We start from the raw sequence: 12,682 nt of genomic DNA, 5'->3' as shown, positions 1-12,682 counted from the left end.
CTCGAAGGCCAGCACTCTTCATACTCTGCCACAAGAGAGGAGAATTGTAACTATAACCTGAGCATGTAAAATTTGGTGAAAATTCTGTGGGAACTGAGTGGAGGATATTCTAGTAGTGATAATGGATTTGAGGGAGTGATGGGAGGAACAATATCAAAGAATAGCACTTAGAAATGAATAAGGAAGAAAGAGAGAAGACCTTTCCCAACTGCATTGATTCAATTTCTCCATTCAATCATAACATTTATAGATGATTTACTATGTACTGAACACAGGGATTCAAGGATGACATGGTTTAAGTCACAAGTCGATGGGGGATAGAGAGGTGTGAAATGTGACATGGTAAGTGCTCTCACAACCAAAACACAGAGAGATAGCACCAAACTGGCCTAAGAATGTGATGGCTATGTTGAAGCCAATTGGGTGAGTAGAGGCTAGAATTATGAAGGGGTAGAGGAGAGTATTTTAGCCAAGCAGAACAGCAAGCTTAAAAAAAAAAGGCCATAAATTGTCAAGGAGAAATGCAGCATTTGAATAATAAAAAGAGTTCATTTGTAGAAGGTGGTAAAATATGAGACTGTTGGCCATGACATTGAAGGTGGGCTCTATCCTGAGGCGGATTGCCTATTTGTGAGATATGCATTTAGAAGAGCAATACCTCCAGCTATAGCCTATTGCCTACAGTGTGGCAGAGTTAAAGGAGTACAAAACTGGGAGTCTAGGGAGCTTGCTCTGATCATTGCTCTCACCCTATCTCATTTTATGATCCCAAATGCATCTGTTGATCTTTCTTAATCTGTTTCTTCAACCAAAAAATGAGGCATTTGATCTAATTTAATTCCAGTTATTTTCTAGCTCCATACTTCTCTTATTCTGTGAAGTGACTATGGATTACTTCTATCTACAGACAATGATAAGTTCCTAAAGATATTAGACGTGCATGTACAAAAGACAGATTGTCGTAACAAGTTCCACATAAAATAACCTTACTAGATATTTCCATTGAATAAAGAAACCCTAAGAAGTACTTTGAAATAAAAATATTCAAAAAGTCTGACAAATCCATGTTCTCATTTTGTAAATATCCAGGACAAAATTTTATTGCCTCGGGGAAAGCTTATATAACTTGAATCAAACACCCCACATGCCATTTGACTAACATAGTCAGGCTATCATTGCGGTGTTCAAACATTTCCTTTCTCCAGCTTCCCCAAAGGCTATGGCACTAACACTGCAAACTCTCATTCTCTCCTCCGCCAGTCCTACTCCAGAGCCATCACCATTCACCCCATTTATCCTTGGAAAACAGCAAATCACAGTCTCACATTCAAGTCTCTCACAGTATCACCATGGATCTGAAAACCCTTGAGAAAACCTAAGAAATGATGCTCCTAAAGAGTTAATGGATGGAAAAGTCATTCTGTCCTTCAGAACTTCAAACAGTCTGCACAAAACTTTAATAGAAGTTCCCTTTGTCACAACTGCAACCTATCTGAAAATGGCACTTAAGAGGAAACTTACTGGCATGAAGAGCAAGATATGTTTTATTTAACAATTGTCTTCATTTGACGTATGAAAAAGGACTGCTAATGAGAAGGACAATTATAGAAACTGTGAGAAGAAATTTCAATTTGCCTTAAATGATGACAATTTGAGAAATATTTCTGTCACACTAAAAATAAAAGTTGCTAATGTTTAAAGTTTAAACCCATAGAGGCTCCTCATATTACAGTATGGTTTTGCCACCACCAAACAACCATTTCTTTGCTCTCACAGCTCCAAATTTTGGGAATAAACCCCTTGTTCTCCTAATAGTTTAAATCTCCTAGTAGGGTCAGAATCCCATTATGAAAACTGCTGAACCCCAACCCACAAGTATCTGCCAGAGAAAGAGTCTTTCAATTAAATGTCAGGAGTATAGAGAATATGTTATTTCTCTGGATATTTTCTTTTTCTTTTCATTTATATATACATGGAACCAATCCAACCTATCAGATATGAAAACACAAATGTGAATAATGGACAAATTCCTTACCAAAAAAAATGTTGTCTTATTTATGAGGTATTGTAATGTTATTAGTGAACATATTATCATTTGAAGTAGAAAACTGTTTTTTAAAGTATAATCCATAAAGATGGAAAAAAAACATTAAAATACCCCAGAGAAAAATAAAATTAGAAGCAACTTAATATTTCCCATTCGGTGTGTCTCCTGAGATTAATATAAAGTTTGCAGAAATCTATTTCAAAAACACTGCTGCATTTTACAAGTGAGTAAAACAATACTGAATAGAAAATATGTTCATGAACAAGCCTATACCTAAAAACCACTATTTGTTATCCTGCTAGTTTAGAAAAAAATCTTGATACAAAGGAACAGATGATCTGCTTTGTTGCATGCCTGAGAATCAGTGCACTTATTTCATATGTATGTAAATTTTTTCATTACATGACTCTTTGCTTACAAGTACTTAATCACAGCCACATTTGTTGGATGAAAAAGCATATGAAAAACCGTGCAAGATATATTTCATGCAATATTACTTTTTAGGTTAGGGAAATTCAGAACTGAATGATATTAACAGTCCCTGGTGCCATTGGGTCCAATGATAGTCAATTTTCAGATGATAATACCATCTAAAATGTATAAAAATCCTAAGTATACTTTAGTTCATTTTGCATTTAGGATTTTAAATCATCATATACATACACACGCATGCATTCGTGCATGCACACAGTTTTATTTCCAAACAACAAGAAAACAAAACTGAAACACTACCCAATACAACCCAAAGCATAAACAAAGCACCTTATTTATACCAGCAATATGTCTTATGCACGTGGGAGAGTATGACATGGATCATCAAGTGGTTCATTCATTTCCAAAGTGACTGGGATACAATCTATATTTACCCAAAATGTTTCTTTGAACAAATCTAAAGGCAAACAATTTAATCAAGAAAAATTTACAATTTAAAAATTAAAAATTTTGCAACAATGAAAAAAAGTAAAAATTATATTTAAAGTACAAATGGGGCAATAAATTGTTGTAGAACTTCTATTTTAAGTGATCTTAAAAATTTATTCTAAGAAGACATTCTTAGAATAAATACTAATTTAAAGAAGAACAATTTTAAAAGATAACATTTACCATTTTATTAAGTTCAGCAAAAAATTTCTACTCAATGATCAATCTAAAGGGTGGGTGCTTTAATCCCCATCCTCTTGTTCTGCTTCCTGTGAAAATAAATTGTTGGGGCATAGGTAAAATCACTTGTGTCCCTACTTTTTCTGTCACTTAAGAATTACACATTGCTATTCTATACAAAGCTTGCTCTCTAACTTGTGCTAGACTTTCTTCAAATGGGCCACAGGGTTCTAAAATGAGTTTCAACAGGTTATGTCAGACCCCATACTCCTTGGAGGGAGTAGGATTATGTAAGTCAGGCTTCACTTTTCTCCCAAGCATTTGTCTTAAACTTTGTAGCAGTGATAACTTTCAGTGACTTCTGCTAATTCAGCACAATCTCCTTCACAATGTCAGCCAGCTCATGAAACAGAACCTCCTTCTTTACTTTGTCTTTCTTTTCTGCTGCTGTTTAAGGTTAATACTCACTTTGAGAGATTTTTCTCATAAGAATTAGTTGCCCTAAGCAGACTCTGTAGATCAAACAACCAAAAAATATTTACTTTGCAATTACAACAAGAAAAAGAAAAAACAGTATCAGTAACTTTACCATTCAGTCTTTTTTTTTTTTGGTCAGTGATATATTTTGCTTTGCCTAAACTACTCACACACACTCACACACATATACTTTCTGTAATAATATCTGGGTACTGAAATTGATGTGTCACTATACAGTTTCACTAGATTTTCTTATCCAATAAACTCTATTCAATCTCTGTTGGAATGCAAGGTAAAAACATGATTAACAATAATTGATGAGATGCGCCAAATGAAGTACAAATAATAAATTGTACTCTATTAAATTGTTGGCTTAATAGCTGCAAAACACCTAAACAATACATACTCAAAATATGACCATTAGTTGACACACTGTCCTTTGTCTAAAGATTATAGTGGAAATATATTCTGCCATAAAACTTAATTCCATTTTTAACTCTTTTAACGCTGCAGCATTTGTTGTAACACTTCCAAAACTTAGAACGTTTCCTTTAATACACTTGGTCCATAGCTTCTGTATCAAATATTGCTCTGCCTTCATCAATATTATCGATAGCTTTGAATGTTTACTATCTCCAAGGCCTTGTGTTGTGTTCCAGAAATACAAACTTCTAGAAAACAGTGTTCTTGATAGACTCAAGGCTTGTTTTCTATGAGAAAAGTGGATGGAAACTTGTGTAAGAAAGGGAGAAAATGCATGTGACCTTAGTTAAGCACTTTGCGGCAAATCCTGTGCTAAATTCTTTATAGTCATTGTCAAAAATTATAATAACCATAGGAAATGGGTATTAATAAACAAAAATCTATAGTTAAGGAAGTTGAGGTCAGAGAGACTTAAAATAATTAATCCAAGATCAAATCATAACAAGAAAATGATAAAGCCAAACTTGAACCCAAGATAACCAAACTCTAAAGACAGTACATTTTCCAAATGTGTGTACCCTTGGCCATTAATATTAAATTATCATTAACTTTCTTTTCTATACACAAAAATCTCATTTTATTGTAGCTCTTCTTTAAAAGATTATTGTCTAAACCTTTAATTGCATTGCATGGTTCTTCCATGAATCTTACCCAAATTTATATATTTATCTAAAGCTGATTACTCAAAACCAGAGACAAATATGAAAATATTTTGTTCACAAATGGAAAATGAATAATACATTTGGAATCACAGAAATTTACAAGAGAAAAAATTTCAGTAATCATTTAATTCAACATCCTTATTTTATAAATAAGAAATTGTTCCCAAGGTTCCATATAACTTATTATCAATAAATTCTCTATTAAGGATATTTTTTGTTTTCTATTCCTAGGTACATGGTTTGAATATGGCTCATTATTTTAGTCATTTGATCATTGAAGTCATATTTATTTCAGATTTGCCATACAGAAATGTACTGCCGTGAGCATCAAGAAAAATTATGTAAGATAACTAGATATCTTTGTAACTTAGTGGGGGAAGGAGATGGAAATTAGAAATTGAAGAGCATGCAGTATTTGCCTTGGCTGCTCTGCTAAACTAAACTAGCATAAAAGCTCTAAAAAATTCTGGTCTCTACTCTTCATTTGACTCTTCTTAACCAGCATTTTTTCTTCTCATTGAACTCTCTAAATTTAATCCTTCAGAAACTTGGTACTATTTGGTACTATTTGCCTAGAACTATTAGATAATCACATGATAAACATCCTCATTTCCTTCAGGAAATCATATGACTAGCTAGAGGAAAAGAAATGTAATGGTCTCAGAGAGGGCTACCATTGTCACCCTAAATAAAATAGCACCACCTTGCATTGCATTATATATTTACATATTTCCTGCCTTTTCCCCTAAAACATCAATACTATGAGCATAGAGACTTGTAATGTTATGTACATTCAGATAAACTTCCAGTATCCAGAACAGTGTCTAGCACATAGTAGGAGTTTAATAAATATTTGTTGCATAAGTAAATGAAAGAAACAGGAGACAGATTTGAGGACTCCATTTAAGACAATGCAAAGAAAAATCAAATAATAGCTATGAAAATATTACATTGTCCACCCTTTCAAAACTTATGTTTGGCATCTATTCAACCAGAAATCTTCTCTATTCCAACATGCAGATTATGGAAAAAATGCTGAATTTTTGTAGGGATTTTGCACATACACAGCACCACCTCTAAAATTATATTGATTATGATAGTATAGACAATCATTCTCATACCTAGGTATAATTTTGAGGTCTAGTTCTAATTCTAGGTTGAAGGATCACTAGGTTGCATGTGCTAATATGCTGAAAGAATTGACATAACATCTATTATTCTCCTGGGACTGATTATCCTGATAGTATGTATTATTGATATATCATACTATTTCCTAAAGCCAGCTAACTCAGTGAAATTTCTCTACTTTCAGCCTCCATAGATTATTAAAGTATTCCCATGTGCTCCCAAATAGGACACTGATATCATGGGCATCTTGGGCTTCCAAGGACTACATTCTCAGTTCCTGTACAAAGTAAGTAATATTTACTAATCAAATAACCAGTATGCTTCCCAGTTTGTTACCATCAAGGTCTCCATCACTTGAACTTGTTTATACCCTTTGCCTTTAAAGTAAACACTGATCTTTGTGTTTTTCATATTTAATAGAAAGAAGGAAAAAAAGAGGGGTGAGAGAAAGAAGGGAAGAGAAGGGAAGAGAAGAGAAGGGGAGGGAGGGAAGGGAAGGAATGGAAGGGAAGGAAAGAAGGAAATATTTCATCTACAGCTCAAGCCCAGCAATTCCATGTGTAGGACCTCTGCTACAATGGAGCTTCTTGAAGAACCATTCCTCTGAGGCTGAGTGGCGACCACTACTCACGGCTCATCTGCCCCTTTATTCAGTGACCACCAGCCACTGGTCAGGCTTTCCTAACATGGGGCACTTGTAAACCATGATTCCCAGGGCCCTTCTCTGGAGATTCTGTCTCAATAGGTCAAGGGTCAGGGGACCTACAACCTATATTTTTAACTAGATCAATGGTTATCAAACTTAAGCCTGTATCTGAATTACTGGGAGGGATGGTTAAAGCAAAGATTACTGAACCACACCCCAGCATTTCTGATTCAGTAGATCTGGGATGGGACCCAAGAATTTGCATATTTAACAAGTTCCCAGGTGATGCTGAAACTCTGGTCCAGGGGAAACACATTGAACAACATTTTACTACACATTTCTTATGAATGGTTGAGTTCAGGAGACAATTCTGTAACACATTTTTCTGAAACAATCATTGCAATATGTTGCTTTTCTTCTAACCTTGTGGTTATCCCAAATGAAATGTTGCCCACAATTTTCTGCAAGCCAGAAATCAGATTCAAACACCTCAGTTCAAACCACTTCTGTGACCTCCACATAGAGACCAAAAAAAGGGGGGCAGGGGGGATGGGGTGAGAAGAGGCTCAGTCTACTGTTTTACTTTACTTAGGGTAAGAGCAATAAACCATTTGATACAACCACTAATGCCTACAGTGTATACTACAAAGAGTTAATATTACAACAAAGAAGGTACAGAAAGTTGTCAGGAAAACACAGAAGGCTTTTTAAAGTCTGTATCCCTGGGTCAGACTCAGATCTCTGCTATATCACCACGTAGCACATAGTGGAATGAATAAGAATGAATTTTTAAAAAGCTGATTCAGGCACTCCTATTACACAGAGATCCAAACTGGGCCATCGGGGCTTCAGAAATGGTGCTTTGTAGCTCGATCCTGCCACTATAAACTCAGGACCGGTTGCATCACTACTTTCCATGAGGAATTTAAGGGGTGTGACTGCATCCTTTCCAACCCTGCATTCCACATTTGACAAAACTGATCCAGCTGTTTGTCTGAAAGAAATTCCTTGCTGTCCTTAAAAATTAAAAAGCAAGTGGATATCCATCCTCCTGGGGCAAGTTTCCAGCTGGAACCTGGTACAGGCGGTTGCAAAACAGAGACAGTGCCCGGGAGAGCATCTGCTTTGGAATTCTTACCTCGCCATAGGGGGGTTAGCCCCATCTTGCTTTTTGAAATGGCAGATTCTGGATGGAGGGTGCTGGCTTGGCCCAAAGCTCTTGAGAAGTGTTCATCCACTACTGACCCAATGTCTCCCTGGAAATAAGTGAAAAGGACACAGCGAGAGTTAAGGTACTCCATCTCGGCAGGCTGGTCTCTCTCCTCCTCCTCCTCATCCTCCTCCTCCTCCTCCTCCTCCTCTTGTTTGCTGGGAAGGGTGACTTCCAGAGAGTCCTGCATCTTGCTGTATACCGCTAACTTCTTCTGGGATGGAATAAACAAAACACAGTATCAAAGCCAGTTTGTACAAAGGCATTAACTATTAACTTCTAACTTTTCAAAATGAATCTAAAGAGTATCATACGGCGGCAAACTGATTCTTCTCCATCTGCTTTACTACATCTTTCCCCTCCCCAAACCAGCCTTCACCTTCCCACTCTATGAAAAAAAAAAGTCTGTTATTCCAAATATGGGGGAAAAAATAGTCCATTATCAAATGGTATCCTTTCAGAGTGTGTAAGGCAAGTTTCCTTAATCCAGATATATTAAAAGAATGGCTTTTTTTTTTTAAATTTAGGGACAGATTCCTTCTATTTTTCTTCCCCTTTTCTGTTTATTTGTGAAGATATAATATACACCAACTTTATAAAAGCAGAATAGGGAGGCACGGGGGACAGAAGAACAAAGTGTCTGCGGGAGGGGTGGAAATAAAAAAGAGTTTTTCACAAATGAAATAAACTAAAATAAAAACAGGAATGTAGCATCTTATGAAGGGATCTGGCAGATGTGCCAAACTTATTTCTTAAAAATCAAACCAAAATGAAAAAATAAATCTGTATGAAGATCCATTTTGCATGGAACATATTTTTCAGATGCTCCATTTACCACCATCATCATAGAGGGAAAATATAAGTTATTATTATGGCTTACTGAAAATAATACAAGAAGCAAGCAATGACTAATTTTTTAAATAAAAATGAGAAAGATATGCTCATTTTAAAATGTTAAAACATAAGAGCATAACTTTAATAATAGTTTATATTAAGTCAAACACAGTTCTAAAAATTATTTATTATATCATTTAATCTTCACAATTCTATGGTTATTACTATACCTCATATTTTAAAGACAAAAAAACTAAGGCACAGAGAAGTTAAATAATTTGTCAAAGGCCACAGAGCATGTAAGACAGAATGCATAAATAAAAATATCCTGGCGTATATATGTGTGTATAAATGTAAGGTGTACAGTGGAAGGCGGTGAAAGGAGATATATTTGATTTGGGAAAAAAATCAAACTATTGTGCATTGTATTGTTTTTCTGGATGGTAGATTTGTAATTAATTCCTATATTCTAATTCCTGCTTTTCAATATTCCCAAATATTTTTCATTGAGCTCATATTACATTTATTATCAACAGCTTCAATGTAAGTTATATATATATATATGAAAATAGTCAAAAGATTATAAAAATCATTATCTAATGACCAAAAGGGCTTTCTATATCATCTGTATATCTGCAAAGGCTGATCCTTTTAATTTCCTTATTTCAGAAACAATGCATATTGGAAAACGAATGTGAGTAGAGGAAAATAAATCATTTTAGAATACTCAGTAAACACATAGTTTTGCAAATATCAAAACACCTAACCTGACTCTACATTTCTGATGCTTTTAATAGCTGTAAAACTGTAATCGCAAATTATAAATGGATCATTCAATAAATTAAACCCTTTTCTCCTAGCTGTGGGTATGTTGCTCTTCTGTAAAGTATATCCTGAAATGTTCAGACATATTATAAGCTTCTGGTTACTATTTAGGAAGCGTTATTTATAAATATGCATATTGTTTTTTATTTAATATTTATTATATATTTATCACTTGTTGATAAATAGAGAAGCAACTTAGGTTAATGAATATGGCTTGCTGATGAATAGGTAATTGTAATGACTAAGTAGTTATATGTCTCACAATCTGCTTTTGCACATATTTTAAAATATTTATATTTAACGTCAATAGTAGAAACACCACAGTAACATAGGTTATGTATAATTAAGGATTTGAACTAAATTCCCTCTAAACTTCTAGTTTTTAAATTCCACTATAAAATTAAATTAATAATACAATTTATTAGTCAAATCATAGTAGTATTTCTCTGTGTGTATGCGTATTTACCCAAAATATATGCCATTTTAAGCATACACACACACTTCCTGATAAATCGTCCAGCTTTTATATGGAAAATAATTTAAAGCTGAGCTTCAGAGTGACTTTATTATTATCTATGAAACTAATTCCTTTCCCTGTTGAAGTCAAGCTCAGCATCAGTTTGTGAGTATTGGACTTTGCATATAATTGTTTCATTTATTTAATTTTGTTTAACATTTATACTTTAAATGAAATAGCCCTGGTTGTGTTAATTATTCAAACAAAGGCAATATTTTATTGTACCCACAACTGAAAGCAACTAACTCTTAGATTAATTACAACTAATTAAGACTGTATGTATATGTAAACTATTTGAAAACTGTAATTCTTGTTATAAATGTAAAATAGTATTATCCTCAATAATAGCAATAACAAAATATCTTGCATTTTAAATAATGGCAGTTGAATTCAAGCTACTCTATAGATTTTCAATTTATTTAATAATATACAATGTTTCCAAATGCCACATAATTTTGCCTTATCCTTTTTCTACCAATTGCTGAAAGATTGGACACAAATTAATCCAGAAGTTAAGCACTTTTCAATCTGCAAACTCTGTATCAAAATACCTATCATTAGTCTTTTTCCTAAAAATCATTATTCCATAAACAGATGCATTGATTCTTTATGTTTTTATAAATGCATCATATATGTACATAAATATGTATAATGAAACATTACTTTTTGATATTGTGAATACCTGCAGTTCTATAAAAATATCTATGTTAACTCTTCTATTTAAAAATACATATATTTGAAATGATTACAAAGTGTACTTTTTTACTCTCTCCCAACTCTTTAAGGCCTGTTTTCTACTAATTAATAAATTTGCTTGGAGCCTATAAGAAATAAATTGAAAATGAAAAGCCTATGATATACCTACCAAGAGACAGGACATAAGGCTTATCTATCATTACCCTCGCACTTTGTTCAGATAAAGTTGGGTCAATTTTCACAAATTGTAAATAGTGAACCTGTTTAAACATGTAAAAGTGCCTCTGCAGGTAGAGAGAGATTCATCATTTAAAACACCGTAGCACACACACATATACACACACATATATTTATAGCTTCACCATCAGTATCACCGATTAGAAGAATCCCAAAGTACCCAAAAGGCCTGAAAACTACCTAAAAGGCTATGAATGAACTCTCATACAATTTTTACCATTAACTTTGAGCATCAAGCAAACAAAAACATAGTATTTAAACAGCAATTGATTCACATTCTGACATTCACATCATCCTAATTTTCTTCTCCATAGACTCTTGAGCCTTAACTACTTTCTAATATCTATACTTTCATGACTGTAAATCAATTATTTGCCTTACCAAAAAAAACTAAGTGTATTATTCATGTACATTTTTGCCATATTCTGTTTTCAATTGATGTTTGTTCCTTGTAATGAAATTTCCCCAATACTACATTCTTTCTTGGGGATAATATATAAAATTCAAAGTGTTAAGATTAAACCTCAAAACATTAAAACCTATCTTTCCTGAATCAACTTCAAAATGTAATCTAGTTCACATTTTTTCCAAGGTGCAAATTCACTTCCTAGAAATACCCTAATCCCTAGAAAAGATCATGTTTTTCTTAGGAGACTGAAGAATTGTTAACAAAAATAAAGAGGTCATTAAAAGAAACTTCAAAGAATGCAAGTTTGTGTATTTAATGTACATTAGCTGGCTCATCTCATGTAATCAGAGTGATGATAATTTTTCCTCAAGTAAAATGACCCTCAAGTTTGGTGAAACAAAGAACCAGTTAATAGCCACAAAGCTAAAACTCTCTCAAGAGGTTAGAGTGTGAAGGAGCATCTCCTAGGCTGTGCAACTACCAACTACCTCAGAGCCTGCCAAAAGGCACAAGAGAAACGAACTTTAACAGGAATGTGTCGGGGAAAGGATTTGTCTGACAAGAGAAAGACTTCCATGTCAGGAGCCAAATACCACTAACTCCCCAAGGCTTAAGTCTACAAAATTCCAAATGATTACTATGCATATGTGGAAACTTTTTTTCCTAAGGAAAATAAAAAGTATTGTAATGAATCATTGAATATTATTTCCTAGCTTTTTTTTTTTTTTTTTTAATGTCTACTGCCTATCTTCTCTAAATGGAATGCTTTTCTGTTCAAAAACATGGTTGGAGTCTGTAAGAAAGACCCACTAGGGTGGATGTTATGATCAATTATAGCTAGGTGTTTCAAAATTATAAAGTCCATTAAAATAGCATATTATTCTGATCATATTTTTTTCTTAATTTATTTGCATAACAGACATTTTAAAATAGCTCAGAGAGATTTAACATTTTGATTCTTAGCCTATTTGGAGGGGGATGAAAGGAAAATCTAAGTCAGGGAGCTATATCACAGACTTTATATATATTTTATTACACTTAACCCACGCACTCACAAATATTTTGTCAGAATAATTATTTCCAGTGTTCATATGCAAAAACTGATTTTCTTGTCCAAGATCACCTAGGTAGTGACAAAAGAAAAGCTATTCATACAATTTAGGATCTCACAGCTTTATTGAGAGATTAATGAATCAGGCAGCACCCCATTCAGAAAGTAGAAGGAAGCTCCATGGAAGGGTGAAAGCTGAGCAAGTGAGGAAGTGTTCTGATAGGTTGACATTGTTTTCATTTTACTTAGGGGTTGTCTTACAAAATGGAGAGCAGGTGGTTGCTTAGGAATGAGGAAGTTAGCTGGAAATAACTGATCAGCTGTATTTAAACTTGGTTTCCTGGTGAGCCTTTAGAGGA

General features: G+C 33.9%; 1 protein-coding gene across 4 annotated transcripts in view; it reads right to left on the bottom strand.

The window, feature by feature from the left end:
* The window catches only part of VGLL3 (vestigial like family member 3), a 45,578-nt gene that overhangs the window by 24,942 nt on the left and 7,954 nt on the right, over positions 1-12,682 (bottom strand). For 2 of the 4 annotated variants that reach the window (XM_004448585.5, XM_023592007.2), the window contains exon 2: positions 7,683-7,968. In XM_004448585.5, the coding sequence (XP_004448642.1) occupies positions 7,683-7,968 (286 nt within the window). The remainder of the gene's footprint in view (positions 1-7,682; positions 7,969-12,682) is intronic. The other 2 variants (XM_023592006.3, XM_004448586.5) reach the window with 2 other exon arrangements.

The sequence above is a fragment of the Dasypus novemcinctus genome, chromosome 4 (assembly GCF_030445035.2).
Source record: "Dasypus novemcinctus isolate mDasNov1 chromosome 4, mDasNov1.1.hap2, whole genome shotgun sequence".
In the NCBI taxonomy this organism is placed as follows: Eukaryota; Metazoa; Chordata; class Mammalia; order Cingulata; family Dasypodidae; genus Dasypus; species Dasypus novemcinctus.
This window is presented reverse-complemented; position numbering and strand designations above follow the sequence as displayed.